This window comes from Leuciscus leuciscus, assembly GCF_965113295.1.
Source record: "Leuciscus leuciscus genome assembly, chromosome: 22".
NCBI classification, from domain to species: Eukaryota; Metazoa; Chordata; class Actinopteri; order Cypriniformes; family Leuciscidae; genus Leuciscus; species Leuciscus leuciscus.
In genome coordinates, this window is record NC_138746.1 from 7057394 (window position 1) to 7077337 (window position 19944).

The 19944-nt window shown below is 39.5% G+C and overlaps 1 protein-coding gene across 1 annotated transcript; it reads left to right on the top strand.

The window, feature by feature from the left end:
• The first annotated feature begins 528 nt into the window (after positions 1-528).
• trmt61a (tRNA methyltransferase 61A) lies at positions 529-19165 on the top strand. Its single transcript, XM_082153968.1, has 4 exons — positions 529-705; positions 1875-2268; positions 10775-11041; positions 18445-19165. The coding sequence occupies exons 2-4, from the start codon at positions 1938-1940 to the stop codon at positions 18762-18764; spliced, it is 918 nt and encodes a 305-aa protein (XP_082010094.1). The 5' UTR covers positions 529-705; positions 1875-1937; the 3' UTR covers positions 18765-19165.
• Positions 19166-19944: the final 779 nt, after the last annotated feature.

Consider the following 19944-nt stretch of genomic DNA (forward strand, 5'->3'; position numbering starts at 1 on the left):
ATCTCATTGGAAGAATCTGACACTGTAATAGTTTAACTGCTCTCAACAAATATGTAATATATAAGATGTGCAAAAATGTAATGTAATGTTAAGTTATATCCTAGTCGGTTGATTCCCAGGACATGGAAAGTGTTTGATTTTGCACGGTTAAACGTAAAAAATAAATTACAAATAAATTGGTCACCAGCAACTGTTTGCTTACTAACATTCTTCGAAATCTCTTCTTTTGTCCATAGTCCATACAGGTTTAGAATAACTAGAGGGTGAGTAAATAATGACATATGAACTAACGTTATCCCTTTAACAGGAGTGCATTTCTGGTTTGAAGGGATAGCTAACGTTACTTCAGTCTGACTAGAGTTGTGGGGCTAGGAAACAACGTCCTGGTTAATCTAAACCACCACGCAAATTTCTATTTGGTTTATCTTGACGTTTATGCAAAACAGATACTGTTCCTTTAAAATACTCTTACATCATTTTCCTGAGACTGGTTGTGTCGTGAGAAGTAGACGTTTTGCGACAAGTTGTAGATTTGTATACGGCGAGCAACGCGTTCACATGCGTTTGAGTCTATCCAGATGAGTTAAAGAGCCGCTCTGTAGGACGGACCACGTCTGCATCGCATGCGGTTTATCAAGCAGACTAGCCGCACACACGTGTTGTACTTTCTTTCTGCTCTCTCCCTAATATAAATTTATAGAAACGGTGAGTTTTTGAGTCTTTCGTTATGTTAAACATATCTTTATGTCGAACGATGTACGTTCGTTAAGACATGTCAGTCAGACGCTTCTTTTCCAGCAATGCGTGAACGGTTACTCTGTTTACGCTTTGAAAAACACTTCAGTTTGTGCTCGATGTAGCCTAATGAATGGTGTTTTTAAAAAGTGTTAGTTCACATTCAGTTTAGCCCTCCTGTAAAAACGATCATTTAAAAATATGTATAACGTTATATCTTAGTAGTCGATGGTTTGTAATGAAACCGGTGGTCGCTGTTTAGCGAGTCCGTTCCTCCTGTTCCTCCGGTTCACCTTGCTGAATCAAATAACGTTACCTAAAATAAAATAAAAATGTCACAGATATCAACAAGTGCGTTATTATCAGATTAACTTACACAATTGTTGCCCATTTTGTTTTTCTGTTCTGAACTGTCTCCTGATTGCGGTTACACAGAAGGTGCTGGTAATGTTCAGTTTGACAGGTTGGTAACGTTACCAACGGTGACTAACGGTTTACAACTAACGTTATTTAAATCAAAATAGCAGCTACGCACTGTCTGACTGGATTTTGAATAACGTTACCGTTAAGTTAGTTGACGTGCGTGTTTTTATTTGAGATTATAGGCTATGTGTATCTTAATATATTGAATAAAATATTAAACGTTTACATTTGTAAACCGTTTACTCAGTACAATATTAGATTTGTTTTTATTTTATTTTAACTTAATTTTAATTTATTATTACTTTTAACTTTGTGTCTTTATTTTTACGTTTCTATTTAATATTTTTTTTAAACTGCTTTCTTGGCATTATTGCTTTAATTGCTTTAAACAAAAGCCATAATAGACAATTAGACATAATCCTCCAAGAAGTGTCAACAGTGGAATTTTTGGTCCATCTCTCTAAAAGTACAGAGATTAGTTTGACAGGATTTTAAAAGGATGACAGCATAGCTCTTTATTGCCATGCTGTTTATAATCAATTTAAAATTAATAAAGTGTCTGTTTTATCAACACAAATATTTTTTTTAAAAGATGGGAATATCCTAAATATTCAATTTAGTCTATGAAGTAATATGATGGAATACAAATATTAATGTAAATGTTTTGTCCATTAACTTATGATAATAATGAGTTTGTGTGTTTTCATTTATAACAGAACAGTGTAATTTAATCATCCCAGGCCACACTTTTCACTGAAATTGAAACCCAGCTTTGCCTCATGAGTTTTGTGGAATACTCCGAGCTCATCCAAGAAGGGGATGTTGTCATTATCTTCCTGGGTCATGATTCCATGATGCCTATCAAAGTTCAGTCCGGAGCTCAGACGCAGACCCGCTATGGGGTAATCCGCCACTCTAGCGACCTGATTGGACAGCGCTTTGGTACCAAAGTGACTTGCAGTAAGGGTGGTTGGGTTTATGTGCTGCACCCCACACCAGAACTGTGGACTGTTAACCTTCCCCACCGAACACAGATCCTCTACACGACAGACATTGCCAACATCACACTGATGCTGGACCTCAAACCGGGCTCCGTCGTCTGCGAGTCAGGTAAGAATGAGAACCATCAAAAAATTTTGGGCATCTGAATTTTTAGAGATCTTCTATACAGTCTTATCCTTGCTGTAGCAAGGAGATACTTGACTTTTAAGTGTCAAGCAGGTGAACTCAAGTCATATATACACAGAAGAACACTTCATATTCATATTTTGCTGATGGAGGTTTGATCAATGAAAGTGCTCCATATTGCCGGACAGGCAATATAACCCTAATGCAATGTAACCCTACTCTTACGAGGCTCAAAAACAGCTCAGCCTGTCAGATTAAATGCTGCCCACTTTTCTCCAGTGTACTTCTGAAATCCACCCTACTGCAAAGCATATTCTAAAAATGGGAGTAAAGCAAGTCTGAATGAAGATTTGTTCAGATGCTTTATTTAAAATATTGAATAATTTCTGTTCAACACAATAACGAAAGTATATTGTCCCTGCAGGTCCTTAAAAAGTCTTAAAGTTTTAAATTCAGTTTTATAAAATTGAAGGCCATCAATTATCTTTAATGTTTCACACAGTATATGAAAGTCTTATTGATCATTTCAAGATGCCTTACATTTGGGTACGGAAAAACAGGAATTGCGACACGGTTTAATGTGAAAATTAAACTTCAAAAGGCTATGATTTAATTTATAGCACAATTAATGAGCACACACATTTCAAAGTACAAACACAGCGGTTCTGTGGGTTTTGTTATACATATATATACATACTGTATATGCAATCCATTTGAAATAGACTACTTAATCTATGAACAGTAAAATCCCATACTGAATGCTGCCAAAAATAGGTCAGATACATGCGATTTGCTTGGCTTGCATTTTGATCATCGTATGTTAAACTTAAGCAACGTTAGCCATACAGTGGGTACGGAAAGTATTCAGACCCCCTTAAATTTTTCACTCTTTGTTATATTGCAGCCATTTGCTAAAATCATTTAAGTTCTTTTTTTGTCCTCATTATTGTACACACAGCACCCCATATTGACAGAAAAACACAGAATTGTTGACATTTTTGCACATTTATTAAAGAAAAACTGAAATATCACATGGTCCTAAGTATTCAGACCCTTTGCTGTGACACTCATATATTTAACTCAGGTGCTGTGCATTTCTTCTGATCATCCTTGAGATGGTTCTACACCTTCATTTGAGTCCAGCTGTGTTTGATTATACTGATTGGACTTGATTAGGAAAGCCACACACACTGTCTATATTAGACCTTACAGCTCACAGTGCATGTCAGAGCAAATGAGAATCATGAGGTCAAAGGAACTGACTAAAGAGCTCAGAGACAGAATTTTGGCAAGGCACAGATCTGGCCAAGGTTACAAAAAAAATTCTGCTGCACTTAAGGTTCCTAAGAGCACAGTGGCCTCCATAATCCTTAAATGGAAGACGTTTGGGATGACCAGAACCCTTCCTAGAGCTGGCCGTCTGGCCAAACTGAGCTATCGGGGGAGAAGAGCCTTGGTGAGAGAGGTAAAGAAGAACCCAAAGATCACTGTGGCTGAGCTCCAGAGATGCAGTCGGGAGATGGGAGAAAGTTGTAGTAAGTCAACCATCACTGCAGCCATCCACCAGTCGGGGCTTTATGGCAGAGTGGCCCGACGGAAGCCTCTCCTCAGTGCAAGACACATGAAAGCCCGCATGGAGTTGGCTAAAAAACACCTGAAGGACTCCAAGATGGTGATAAATAAGATTCTCTGGTCTGATGAAACCAAGATAGAACTTTTTGGCCTTAATTCTAAGCGGTATGTGTGGAGAAAACCAGACACCTGTCCGCAATACAGTCTCAACAGTGAAGCATGGTGGTGGCAGCATCATGCTGTGGGGGTGTTTTTCAGCTGCAGGGACAGGACGACTGGTTGCAATCGAGGGAAAGATGAATGGGCCAAGTACAGGGATATCCTGGACGAAAACCTTCTCCAGAGTGCTCTGGACCTCAGACTGGGCCGAAGGTTCACCTTCCAACAAGACAATGACCCTAAGCACACAGCTAAAATAACGAAGGAGTGGCTTCACAACAACTCCGTGACTGTTCTTGAATGGCCCAGCCAGAGCCCTGACTTAAACCCAATTGAGCATCTCTGGAGAGACCTGAAAATGGCTGTCCACCAACGTTTACCATCCAACCTGACAGAACTGGAGAGGATCTGCAAGGAGGAATGGCAGAGGATACTCAAATCCAGGTGTGAAAAACTTGTTGCATCTTTCCCAAAAAGACTCATGGCTGTATTAGATCAAAAGGGTGCTTCTACTAAATACTGAGTCTGAATACTTAGGACCATGTGATATTTGAGTTTTTCTTTTTTAATAAATGTGCAAAAATGTCAACAATTCTGTGTTTTTCTGTCAATATGCGGTGCTGTGTGTACAATAATAAGGGAAAAAAATGAACTTAAATGATTTTAGCAAATGGCTGCAATATAACAAAGAGTGAAAAATTTAAGGGGGTCTGAATACTTTCTGTACCCACTGTACATATTTATTCAAATCAACTGAATCAATAGGACTTAATAAAATCATTAAGTTCAAACGTAATAGCCTATTATAAACAGATTTCCTCAAATTAACCCTCAACAATGCGAGTAAATCACTCGCATGTGCGAAAGAATTTCACACTAGCCGACTAAAAAAATTTTTTAACTAGCCAATGGCTAGTAAATTGTACGATTTCTTTCGCCTGATTGAGGTGGAGGAAAAAAATAAGTTTAGCGCAGATATATAATTGAATTGCCTACTGAGCTTTACGCACTGTCGCTTGGCTGAGAGCGCCCTCTGTCGTTTTCTCTCACACTCTGCACTATCGCACTCACCTTGAGAGAAAGAGAGAGGCTTTTACACATGCCACGAAAAGAGAATTGACGCTGTCTCGATCTGGCAAGTACTGCATCATCGTTATGTTTAGCATTTGCATATGTTTTTAAGCCTAATTAATTTTAACATTGAAGTGCAAGAAGACGTGAAAATAACTCAATAGCCAAAGCTGTCTGACAGCACGCAAATACTGAATTGAGCTCTATTTCACGTCTTAACACAAAATTGTCAACATGCCTGTGTTGGCGAGTATCCTAGTAAACATAGTCAGTTATGTCTTAATTGAACATAAACAGTCGAGAAAGAAAACGCATGTGTGCAGTATCATGCCATCAACCAGCCACGACACGCGACGATACTATTTTAGAAACGGTTTCTATTTTTCTGCGACATCGCGGCTGGAACAATAAACACAAAGTGTGGCAATGATAATCTCAGGTACTGTTTATGTGCTTTATTTAAAGCTGCGCTATGCAGTTTTGGCAATTTTTGAGCAAAAGCAATTGCTTTTTGCTCGCTGGTTTCTCTATAGAGCTCCCCCTACAGCTTCGGAATAGATATTTGACAACACTGTTCTAAAAACTTGTTGGCGATTCTCCCCCCTCCCATCTTCTCCCTCTGGTCATGTGCATTTGTTTTCAAAGAAGCCGGCGAACGCACGGAGCCATGTCCACTGAGGCATGTATGATACACAGAAGGCTAGCAAATAAAATGTATGTGTGCAGTGCCGTAAAGCAATTCGTTACATCGCGAGACCTTATATCACGCGATATGCCCGCCGGCCCAAAGTTGCAAGGCGCTGCTCACAGGCGCTAGGGGGAAGCGAGACGGCCACCATTCAACCTTAAAAAAGTAATATAACCATTCCAATGACTCCGAAGCTGTTCAGTTAAGGTAAATGAAGCTTAAAAAAAACTGCATAGTTCCCCTTTAATATTAAAAGCATGCAATGTGACTTTGAATATCATTTAGTGCTCCCAGCTTTGTAGCTGTAAAAGCAACAATGGATAATTCTTGAAATGAAACAAATGGAAACGAACATTCAAACTATGAATAAACAAGTGTATTCTTTGACAAAGATTGTTTTAGTAACTCAGACTATGTATTTTTAATAATATTTGTGAATTTTATTATGTAGCCTACTTATCCATTTTCTTGCAAGTGTGGTCAAGATTACTCTCTGGTGCTGCACTTGCCACAAGTCGTCATTTTGCGTCATCTGAGGATTTTTGGCCAGAGGCTAAAGACTACAGCCAGTAGTAGGGGCTGTCCCGCATGTGTTCAGCCCGCCCATAGGAGGTGGGATCTCACTCACAGAATGTACACATAGTGTCAGCTATCTTTCTTTGGAAGCTAAGCTAAAAGGCTCTTGTTCTGTGGAGAAAGCTGAGTAGTAGGGGTTACCATACTCTTTTTCCCGGACATGTCCGGCCGTCGAGATCGTCCAAAATGTCCGGGATTCGGCTTTTGCTTTCTGCAGTCGCCATTCATTGTTTACCTGCACACCTTTTGTTTCAATCTAACTGAATTCATTCCGATTGGTGAATCTGAATGTAGTGTTTACATGAACGCTAAACAAGTGATCGGTTGATGTGCGTTTTAACATTGCTAAGAAAATTCCCGCTCCTCCGTGAGAGATACGAGATCGGTGCGTCTCAGCAATCACGCCACCGGCCTCGCGCCGTTCTCTAGCAAGCCTAGCCTTGCCCCTCAGCCCCGTCCTGCTCGCCACAGTAAACATAATGAATGGCGACTGTAGAACGCAAAAGCCGAATCCTGGACATTTTGGGCGATCTCGAAATCCCGGGTCTCGTCACGGAGACTCACTAGTAGCCTAGCCTTGTTGTTTTCAACTGCGCTCTCTTACCGGTAGGCGTGGCTTGGGAGTGGCCTCCTAGGGCAGCGAAGCAAGTGCATTCTGGGAGTTGTTGTCTTTCATCCACATAAGTCAAAAATGCATTTTCTGGCTTTTCTCAGTCTAGAAAGCTCCAAATTCAAAAATAATTTCACATTTCTTCTACATAAATGGCCCATTTTAAATACACATTCATCTTTCCAGAGGTGAAGTACCCCTTTAAATACAGTGAAGACTATGCAGTGTTTTTACATTTGATTATTCAATTTCTGTGCCTAATCTACCTAATCTGTATCTAACTACTGTTAGATTTACCTGAAAAAAATGAAAAGCACTTTTTAATTAATTTGCATCGTTTGTTCTATTGTGTTTATTTGTGCTATTGGTTGTAGTTTGATTATTTCTTCTTATTTTATTACAGACTGTTAATTTGACTTTAATAGTGTTTGAAATTTATACTATAGGCTATTTATGTAGAATTTTTTTTTATTTGCATTGTTCTTGCATTCCATGTAAAAAGTCTGGTGAGTAAAATGAAAAAATGTACTAGCCAATGGCGACTCGAGCTTCAGTGGGTCCATAGAGGGTTGCATATAAAAGTTAGTCCACATAAGGTTAAGGTATTGTTGTTCGTTACAACGGTAACCACTTGCGTGTCCGGGTTTGAACGCACATCTCGTGTATGAAAAGTATCTGAACACATGACGGGTGCCAAAATCGCAAGAAAGCTTGATGTGTACTGACAACAATACATAATGTAAGCGTGCTGTCTTTGTTAGGATGTTGATATAGCAACTGTTCAAGTTTCAGTTAAGTTTCATTCTTCCTGTTTCTCCTTTAATCCGGTATAAAATTTCATACCGTATTGTCCATACATAACCGGTAGTATAACAATCCTATAAGCAAGCTTAATTATATGCTGGTTTAACATGACAGAAAAGATGCTAGAAAAGTTTTGGCTGTCAAAATACTCCCTCACCTTGCTCATCATCCAAGTGGACATTTCTCTGAACTCGGGTGATTTTTGTTTTCTGCTCCAGATAGACACTTTTCAAAATAATATATTTATTTTAAAATGTAACATTAATATGACAGTAATTTAAGATAGATAGATAGATAGATAGATAGATAGATAGATAGATAGATAGATAGATAGATAGATTGATTGATTTTTCTGAGCTCACTGGCAGATATTTGTTGTTGTTCATCTTGAAACAAGGTGTATTGTGAAAAGTGCAATACAAATAAAATTGACTTGTCTAGTTGGAGTGGGCAGAGTAGGCTCGGCAGAGATGAGTTGGAGACGAGACTCTTTTCAATTTGGCTCATTCAACTTGTTGGTCCTCTTGTATTCTGAATGAATCCATTAAAGGCTGTTGAGCGTGCACACACACACAACACACACTCTGCTCTGTCCTCGGTGCCCTCCAAACGCATTGAGCTGGACAAGCATTTAACACTTAGATATCAGTGCAGTGTTCAGGTGTGTGTGACTGTCCCACAAAATTGCCACGTGTGCAGGCTGAAGTTTGTTTTTCATCATTCAAGGATACTATTAGATATTTCTTTTGGAATAATTCAGTGTGTTCTTTCTCCCCTGCTGAGCCTCTCGTTCTTACGTCATTCACTGTTCTCTCTGAATGCAACGCTGTGGACTAAACATTGACCCTATTGTTGCCATGAGAACAAAAGCATACTAATGGGTTCTTGAAGAGGAAGATGGGCCATTAACACCAGAGCTTGCTCACATGCACGTGTATCACAATGTACATGGTCATGCACACGTTATTACTGTGTTTAACTCTGTGACCATGTATTGAATGTGCACTATTTTCTGATTAAGGTCAATATTCCTCAAATAAGATGTTTTTTGTTTTTGTAATATTCCACATGTTAGTGGCCCAAATACTAAATTAAAACATGCATGTACTTTTCCTGCTATTCTCTTGTGGAAATACTGGAGAGGCTTGCTTTTGCCATTTATTGTGGTGCGTGATTTTCTGCACTGCAACTTAATCAACTCATTAATTCTCATTCATGTCATAGACAAAAGCACACAACAGTGCAGTGAATTGTAAAATGTAGAGCATGAGAATGTGCAAGACACTATGGAGTTGTCAGTCCCTCTTATTTCTTATTCAATGACTTATTTCTCCCTAGTATTGGCTTGATCACATTGAGCAGATTCTCCTCTTAATCTGAATCCTGGTACATGAAAGAGACATACATTACAGGAATATTACAATTGAAATGAAACATGTAATCACCCAGAATTACAATTTGCACATATTTAAAGACTGTTCATTATGGTGCATATTCTGACCCAAATATGGAGCATAACGTTATGGTGCATATTCTGATAGGCTTCATCAAACATGGTAAACAGAAGCTCAAGTGTACTCAAGCGAACCAATGAGGTTTGTTCTTGTGTGCCAAACAAGTGCTTTTGAGCTTCTGTTTACAATATTTGACGTTCTGTATGTGTGTTGATCAATGTTTATATGTGAATAAAAGCCTTATTAAATCTGTTCATCATATAAAGCAATCCTGTTTCTTCAAACACTTGGATTAAATGGCTCGATTCATATGGATTACTTTTATAACCTCTTTATGAACTTTTTGAAGCTTGAAAGATCTGGTGGAGTAGACTTTTAGTGGTGGGACAGTAAATTTGTGTTTTGAAAATGTTCCTTTTGGGGTGAACTATCCCTAAAATTAAATCATAATTTACTAACACTGGTGTTGTTCTAATGCAATATGCCATTCTTTCTTTTTTGGCTCGTCCGACCAGCATCAAGCTAGCAATAGCGACCAGCATCAAGCTTTTTTTTAAAAACGCAAAAGTATTACAGAATGATCCGTGTTCTGGGTGTGTACGATACGGCTTGGTGAAAAAGCGAAATTTAATGTATTATTTTACGAAAATCCTGATCTTGGCCATTGGTCTTCTGTGCACATCTATGCAACGTGTGTGTTCGTGAGTCTATTAGCACCACAGTTCACTCTGACTCGCCCAGAAAAACACACAAGTTGTGAGCAATCAAGATTAACAAAAACGCAACATGAAATACAATCCATGTACTTTCTTCTCTGAGGTTAATATCTGTTGTGTTTGTCGCAACAAAAAGTTATCACATCTGTCAACTATCATTCTGACTGTCATCGAACAAACAAGAGTTCTGGAGATATTCAACTCGGTGAAGAAAGTACAAGAATAGCGTTTTGGGATTTCTAGGCATTGTATTTTATGACGCATATTTATTAATCTTGATTTCTCACAACTTGTGTGCTTTTTCTGGGCGAGTCGGAGTGAACTGCGGCTCATGAATGCGCACGTTGAGAAGTGGTCACATCGAGGTCAGGATTTTTGTTAAATAATACATTTTGTTTTGTTTTTCACCAAACCCTATCGTATACCCCCAAAACACTTGTTTATATGGCCTGTGTGGCATGGCACCATTATGTGATACTTTTGCATCTTTTTTTAAAAAGCGTGATGCTGGTCGCTTTTCACTGCCATTATATGGACGAGCCCGAGTAGGACATTTAAAAAAAATTCCCCTTTTGTGGTTTGAAAAAAGAAAGAATTGCATACAGCGTTAGAACAACAGCAGGGTCAGTAAATTATCATTTTAATTTTAGGGTGAACTATCCCGTTAATGTGGTTATAGCAATGAGGTGAATGTGTTTACATTTATTTTATTTAGTGTCTGAAACTGTTGCATTCCGAAAAAGTGTAATTTGATATTAATTTTAATAATCTCAAACTCAGACCACTTATTCCCAGTGGTGGGCTTGTTCTAACAGCAGATTGTGTGTCTGTTTTCCAGGTACAGGCAGCGGCTCTCTGTCTCACTCTATTTTGCGGACCATTGCTCCCACCGGTCACCTGCACACAGTCGAGTTCCACGCTCAGCGAGCCGAGAAGGCCACCCAGGAGTTCAAGGAGCACAAGGTGTCTCACCTGGTTACTGTTAGAAACCAGGACGTGTGCGCGGAGGGCTTCGGCATCACAGGTGTAGCTGATGCGGTCTTTTTAGACATCCCTTCTCCATGGGAGGCAGTCACACATGCCAAGAGGGCCATGAAACGCAAGGGTGAGAGTACACAACTGAAATAACTAAAGAGAAATTATTACCATATTAATGCTAAATGGCATGTGGTTCTCTGTCGCCATGACTAATGTATGAAGACACTAAAGTGAGTCTTCAGATCACAAGATATAAATGCTACTGAAGACTACAGTGACCTTTATGAACACACAACTTTACAGGCATATAAATGGTGCCGTTTTAAAGTTATCAATATGCACACACTTACAAGAAGTACTTTAAATATATGGTATTTTGATATACAGTATATACCATGGTATTTTCCTGGTTAACCAAGGTAGTTTTAAGAATACCATAGTAAAATCAATGCCCAAATAACCTCCATGGAATGGGAGGTTTGGGGTGAGATTCCTAATTCTTAAATTGTGAATTTCTTGTTTAAATTAGTTTAGGTTTTCATCTCAGTTATTGAGGCAGCTTCTGTGAATCATAGACAAGAGGCCTCTTGTTCTGCATAATTACATCTTAGTTTTGTACCAAAATGATGTCACACCAGTAACTTTAATTAATCATGAAGACTTTGGCTTGAGTTTGCCCAGCTCGAACAGATTTCATAGTTGTTTTGTCTGTGGTTTCTCTGATCATTCTGTTGGAACAACTATTTGTTTTTTTATCGAGTGGGCATGTCAGAAATGGTTTCTTCAGAAGTGACCAGACCACTTGGCAAGAGGCTGTTTCCATGGGAACTACAACTCACTTTGCCCTACTGGGCAGGCCTAGACTAGTCAGTGTCCCAGTAAGGGGTCAGCAGTCCTTGTGTATGAATTATTCCCCTGTGTCAGTAGGATACTTAAAGAGGAATTTTCATAAAAATACATAGCCCTTGGCTTTTAACCCATCACTCTCCTGCGTTTGTAAAGGTTGAAGCTGAGATGTAGTTGAATGTTTTTTATATATATATATTTTTAATCTAATTGTTATTTGGGTAAAATTTCAAATTAATTAAAAACACGTACAATAATTTTACAAGATAAATGTCAAATAATTAATTTAAAACCATTTCGGTTGAAGTAACGTCATACGGTGACAAGACACTGCTGAAATTTCATAACTACCCAAATACTTTGAATTTGTCTACATGCGTGTAAAGATCTGCCTTGGCTGAGTATAAGATTAGAGAGGATCTCCTGGAGGAAATCGAGTCTCTCTGTCTCATTATAGTGGAATTTCTGCAGCGCTCTACGTTACACCCCCTTTTAGAGAATCTGATTTATATACACACATGCAGAATGTTTTGCTGGCTGGGTAATAATGACCATAAAGGGGCATGTGGTGAGACTTTAGTGAGCATGGGCAAGGCTCTGGAATTCTCAACATTAGCTGGTCTCTTTCGGATTCTTTTGACAAATTGACTATCTTGTGCAATACTTATCAGGAGTTCAGTGCAAAAAACTTTAGCATGGCTCTGACTATTAAACTTTGGTTAACTCCAAGCCAGTTGTCCTTGACTACTAACATGTTTCTCACAACATGTACATTTTATTGCTATTATGCAACAATCAGAGTGTGTAGTGATTTGAGGTGATTCTTTATCCTGCCTGTTTCTTTATTCCTTCTCATTTTTGGCCTTTCAGTCTTGTTACTCAGTTTAAGTGCTCAGAGAATCCGAGCTGTTGGCGTAACTCATTTCTTACTCAGACCCCTGTTGCCAGGAGACCTGATGTCTTTGTTTATGACTGCGTTTTCATGCAAAGGCCTTATTTGTCAATGGAATTGCACAATCAACTCCACAATCTCTCTATCTCTCTCTGTCTGTCTCTGTCTCTGTCTCTCTCTCTCTCTCTCTCTCTCTCTCTCTCTCTCTCTCTCTCTCTCTCTCTCTCTCTCTCTCTCTCTCTCTCTCTCTCTCTCTCTCTCTCTCTCTCTCTCTGTCATGCACAAACCAACTGAGGATCACATACTACCACACTTTCATGTCGTTCCCTCCCTAACAAAACAAATTTATACAGAAACATCACTCAAACTATCAAACATTTTTGATATTTTCCAATCAGTGCCTTCCGATAAATGTAATCCATATAAATGTAATCCATCTAAAATCCAAATAATTTCCCCCCGATTTGCAGTCTGGAGTCAATGCTAGTTGCCTAAAATCAAAGCTCTTCTACAGATTTTGGGCATTTAGAGTTGACAGATTTTACAGAAATCACGTAGTGTATGATGGGCACAGACTACGATTTGATTTGTGTGAAAAATGAAAAATTTTAGGGGGGGGAAATTAGGTCCTCCCTAAACCTAAACTTTTGTAGTGGGGCGTAAGCACATTGTACAAATTTGCCACCAATTCAGCAAAACGAAAAATAGTTAAAAATTCCTTTGAGAGTGTGTTTAAGGACAACAAACATGTTTTATGTTTTGAGACGATTTTAGAACACCTATTGTTTCCATTAGTCATACGTCTCCTACGAGGCGCATGTTTTGGCATGAGTATGTCGGAACCACTTGAATGTCTTGTGTAGTGTGTGATCCTCAGTTTTTTAGGATGATGTCTGGATTTTCTCTGTAACCATTTACAAGTAAAGTGTATGATACTCTTCAGGTTTTAAAAGTTGCGTAGTGTATTCCAGCCTTAAGATAGATGTGCTTTGTGTGAGGAGTACTATTTGAGTTGCCTATGTTGAACGTTTCAAATCATTGTTCATCCATCAACACCTTGAACTCTGCATTATGTTCCTCAAACCATTCCTGAACAGTGTGGGAGGGTGCATTATTCTACTGAAAGAGGTCACTTCCACCAGGGAACACCATTGTCATGAAGGGTGTACTTGGTCTGCAACAGTGTTTAGGTAGGTCGCAAGTGTCAAATTTACATCCACATTTTACGGACTAAGGGTTTCCAAGCATAATATTACCCAGAGCATCAAACTCCCTCCACTGGCTTATCATTGTCCCACAGCACATCCTGGTGCCATCATTTCCCCAGATAAACAGAGCACACGTACACAGCCGGCCACATGATGTAAAAGAAGACGGGACTCATCGGACCAGGAAACATTATTCCACTGCTCTAAGGTCCAATTCCCATGCTCGCGAGCCCATTGTAGGCGCTTTTCGACAGTGGACAGGGGTCAAATACGCACCGCCCCATATGCAGCAGAGTGCGATGCACTGTGTGTTGTGACATTCCTCCCATAACCATCATTAAAATGTTGTGTGCTTGAGCCACAGTAGACTTCTGTTGGCTTGGACCAGACAGAATAGCCTCTTTTGCCCTCGTGCATCGGTGAGCCTTGGGTGGCAAACACCCTGCTGCCAGTTTGTGGTTTGTCCCTCCTCGGACCACTGTTGGTAAATTTTCATCACTGCTGACCGGGAGCAACCCACAAGCCTTCCTGTTTCAGAGAAACTCTGACTCAGTCGCCTTGCCATAACAATTTGGACCTTGTCAAAGTCGATCAGACCTTTATTCCTAACTATTTCTCCTGCATCCAACACACTGATAACGAGAACTGATTGTTTGCTTGCCATCTGATCTACCCACAGGTAGAATCACAATTAGACAGCAGGGTAGCAACAGAGTTGGGTTACACTTTATTTTTAAGGTGTAATTATAAAGTATAAATTATAAATAATTATAAAATAATTGTAAGTACTGAGTAATATAATTTAACAATATGCACTTACTATAGGATTAGGGTTTGGTTGAGGGTTAGTTTCATGTAATTATGCATACTTTACTGTTATTACTATGGTAAGTACATGTAACGTGGCCCTGTCTCACACCTGGTTGCCCATTGACGGCAACATTGGCCAGCAACAAAGTTGCCCCGTATATCATCACCTTTACTGTATTACAGATTTTAGGATGGTCGAAACGCTGTATTTACCAATCAGCATTGAGGGCCTGAACTATTTGTTTTATAAAAGTATATTTTTAGGCACCAAGTGACTTTGGATCCCTGATGCATCCCTGTGAAAATTGTCAGGCTCAAGAGAAGAGAGTGAGACAGTTCTGCATTGCTTTCCTACAGTGGTTCCCATTCATTATATTTCTATAGCGAATGTTGAGAGTGAAGGATGGGGTCATGCTGGATTAAGTGAATGTGATTGGACTGAGTCTAAAGACAGATTCAAAGAGTAAACTATACCCATTAAGGTCTCTTTCTCATACTTCTCTCCTCACATAACCCTGTCTATCTTCTTACTCTGATCAGCAGTGGCTATTTTTGTGCATGTTAGTAATACCACCTTAAGCCCAAATTCCCTCCAATCGTGTTAGTGGAGCAAGATGGCAAAGGAGTGGAAGAGATTGCTGTTTCAGTTTTACTCCTCTATTTATCATGTTATTATGAAACCGTTTAACAGTAAGGCAACAATATGCAAACATGTGCATGTCGACTGCTCTCTAACCCTTAACAGCTTAGTGAGTTATTGGTTGCTTCCAGTAAGCCTGTTGAGGAACCATATTCTTCACGACATCCCTTCCTGATTATTCTCAGCAGGCCTGCATGAAATCTGCACCCACAGAACTTTATTTGTTGAACAGCCTACTGGGTGTGGTGTGACTATCTCCTCGGCCAATTATGTGATTTGGGGGCGGGGCTACCTACAATGGTGGATGGGTGGGGGTGTACTCACACTAGGCACGGTTGCCTTGTACCGTGCCCTGGCGTGATTGTCCCCTATTTTCACTTGATTGTGCTGCACGTATCAAAAGATTATTACAGAGGTAGCTGACTTTAATGGAGGAATTTGCAGCTTTACTTGCAAACTTACAATTCAGGTTCATCAATAAGGTGAGAACCAGACACGTTATAAACCTAAATATACTTGAATTAATTGAAAAGTGTAGTTATAGAAGATGTTTGCTGTCGTAATGACAGTAGCGCACACAAAAGTAGCAGCTGTTCCATGCTCCGGTGCGGTTAGCGATCACACTACATGCTCTGGCCCACCTCTTCCAAGCGGGCCAGGGATGGTTAAACAAACCGTGCCTGTGCACAGTACAGAGAGATCACACTAGTCAAACGAACCAGACTTTAGGGGTCAACTGTGCTCGGGCACATTTCAGATTGCCCAGTGTGAGTACACCCTTAGACTTGTTTTAAAATGGTCATCTGTTCTGCTGTTCCGTTTGATGGCCCTAGTGACACTTCCGCTTTACATCCACTATACAAGATTCTGTAGACTTGCACCTGAAATAAGTGCAGAAATCGTGTAATATATATATATTTTTGTCTTCTTTTTTTTGAGTCTGCCCCTCAGTTTACAGCAATAATTAGGCTACTGCATGACATTTTTGGATCTACTGAGGAACACTGTCGCGGTCAAATGGGCATTTCTTTTAAAAGAGAACTGAGCAAAAAAATATTCCTGTTCCTCATTGCTTTTGAAGTAGTTTCAGGTTTGATTTGACGTCAGCCACAAGTGTGGTCTTGTCTGGTATTTGATAAGGTTTTACAAATAGTAATTCTTGTTGCTGTCAAACAGGGAGGTTCATTTAAACTACTAGTAAACAGCTATTCAGGTTTGCACAGAGTGTAGCACAAGTGCTGGAGACTTGTGTATCTGCTCAGTGGTTTGATAAAGAACAGATGCAAACTTGTAGACAGACAAGGTGAGTCACAGAGATCCAGATTAAGTTTTTGGGAATTTTCTAAATCATAGAATGAGAGGCATTCTCCAGTCTCAGGAGACCATGGATCACGCCGGATGAGGAACACCAGTGCAGCATCAGTTGTGACTCAACAGTCCAATTCGAGAGTGGCTGTCTCTGCCACAAAAGTTGAATCATTGAAAAATGCATTGAATTTTTTTGCATTAGTTTGTCTGCAAGTTGGCGACACTGGCCCAGTCTGTTGTTTTACACTGTGTTGTGACGAACAATTTGAGTTAGTTAAGAGAGACATGCCACTCTAGTTTATACGGAATGCAAAAAACCGCAGACACGCTGGACAAAGATGAAACTTTCTAGTGTGAGTGGCTGTGTTTGCGATATCAAATGAAGTATACTTTGAAAGGCAATGTGTTTGACTGTGCGCATATGCTAGTGTTCGTGTCAAAAATGTATATACACAATGTATATACAAATTAAGTATATACTTAAATGAAAGTATACACTCTTAAAGGATTAGTTCACTTTCAAATGAAAATTAGCCCATGATTTACTCACCCTCAAGCCCATCCTAAGTGTAAATGACTTTCTTCTCTCAGACGAATACAATCGGAGTTATATAAAAAAATATCCTGGCTCTTCCAAGTTTTATAATGGCAGTGGATTGCAACCAACAGATTTGAAGCTCAAAAACGGTCATCCATCGTAAACTCCAAACGGCTCCTGTGGGTTAATAAAGGCCTTCTGAAGCAAGTTTGTGTAAGAAAAATATTCATAATTAACACGTTACAAAATAAATGTCTAGCTTCCGGCCAAACGGTCATACTACATACAAACGGCAGTCTACTTGCCCCTAATGCGCAACTTATAAAATGTAATGACATCAGAAGTAGCGTAGTGCGTCATGGCATAGCGTAAATATCAGCAGTACGTCACATTACTCACATAAGTTGCGCTTTACACTTAAGTGGAATCCGTATGTTTGTCTGGCCGGAAGCTAGTTATTTTACTTTATAAAGTTTTAAATATGAATATTTTTCTTACACAAACTCATCGTTTTGCTTCAAAAGGCCTTTATTAACCCCCTGGATGGACCCTCCGTTTACAATGGATGGATGCATGTTTTTGAGCTTTAATCTGTTGGTTGCAATCCACTGCCATTATAAAATAAATTTTTGAGCGTCGGTCGGTGTAGGACGCCGTCTGGGTTTTAGCCTAGCGAACGAGTCAGTGCACGAGAATAAAAGCGAAAGTGATGAAGGCGATCAAAGAAGTCAAGACGGCACGGACAGAAGGCTGACCTGAGCATTCGAATGCACAAATATTTTCATAATTACATGAGCCGACTGGAATAAAGAAAGTGATCTACATGATTATAAAGCGCTGCTTTGTTTTACAGTTTGTATATCTGCAGTCTTAGTTTCAGTTTTCCTTTTTGATGAAAATAGCCTATAGAAACCTGCTGATATAGATGGATATTTCTTACATGCAGGCGCAGAACGCACATGCTATTTGACGTCGCCTTTAGTCCTTTTGGTGTGTTCAAGTGCAGCTTTTTGGCTAGTTTCTTTGACTTTGTGTGTCCCGAAAATTTATAATCTAAAGGACACTTTTTCCATTATAAAGAACCTTTTTCCAGTATAAAGAACCTTATTTTTTCAGTATAAAGAACCTTTTGTGCATTGAAAAGGTTCCATGGATGTTCAAATTTCTTCATGGAACCATAGATGCCAATAAAGAACCTTTATTTTTAATAGTGCACTTGAGGTTTTAGTATGATAATTAGCTAATATGCTAATAATACTACAAATATTTTCTTTTTCACTGTCTTCAGGAGGTCGTCTCTGCTCCTTCTCACCGTGTATAGAGCAGGTCCAGAGGACTTGTGAGGCTTTATTGAACCATGGCTTTGAGGAGACCTGCACACTGGAGGTTCTGCTGCGGGTGCATGACGTTCGTTCTGTCACTCTGCCCTTACCAGACTTTGGACCAGAGGAGTGCTGTACTAACAGCACACAGATGGCTTCAGATCCTAATCAAGAGGAAGTCCCATACACTGGCAACACCTCTGTAATCTGCAGGACTGCCACACCACCAAGAGAAATGGCAGGACACACTGGATACCTCACCTTTGCTACCAAACCACGCGACTAGAAGCAAATTGCTGAAGCTGACCACAGAGGAGACTGTTGTAGGGTGTGAGTAACACAGACTCGCTAAATGCCATGCTATGACGTCACCTGTACACACCCTCAATATTCGGGATGCCCAATCTTGTTCCTGGGGATCTTCCTTCCTGCGAAGTTCAGCTCCAACCCTGATCAAACACAACTGAACCAGCTAATTAAGATCTTCAGGAGCACTTGATAATACAGACAAGTGTGTTTGATCAGGGTTGGATTTGAACTCTGCCTGTGGGTGGATCTCCAGGAACAGGACTGGGCACCCCTGCGGTCTTGTTTAGCTTCATTTAGATATAAAAGATTGGTTTTGTATCAATGTAACCATTCAGTGGAGTACAGATTGATGTTCATGTTTTTATTTTTGTGCTTTTTTTTTAAAAACTAGTAGATCTTTTATTTCAATAAAATATATTGAGATGGAAAAAACATTGTAGGTTTTGTATTTCTTTCTCGTGCTGTGGCAGGTTCGTATGACTGTCAGCTGTGCTGTGTGCAAATACTGCACACGTATTTGACCTCTCAGGGAAAACAAGGTAGAGTGGCTTGGAAATGTATGCTGTCCATGACGTCTATGTGTCATGATAAAATTTAGACCAGACAACATCATATAAAGCTTTGTTTAAGTGTGAGGTTTTTATTTGTGCTTATTAATGTGATATCAGCAGTTTCTCACCATCACTAGCTCTCTAAATTCAAGGTTGTTACGGTCTGTTCTGTATTTGTGTGTTACTTTCTTGCATGTGGAATACAAGATACAGAAGAAGAACTAGATGCGCTAACATCTGGTAAATGTTATATCTGAAACAAACCGCTGAGAGCTCCTCTATCCACGAGTCCAAAAAAGGCCGTCCCTCTGCAATCTGATGCCTTCATAGATGCTTTATAACGGTGAAATTATTTTATTATTCTCTCTCTTGCTCATTGTGTTATAAACCTTTTGTGCTTTATTTTTGGAAACACAGAGGATTGATTATAGTTGGAGACAGTCATAATCTGAGTTTGGAACAAGATACTAGTGTACTGTACATGATATACTTCACACTGCCATTAGGCAATAGATAATGCTTTTAAACAGTCATAGGTGACTTTGTTGCATGATCATAACATGCACAATGTAGTTCAGTGTCAGCTACCATCATGGAAACCAAATT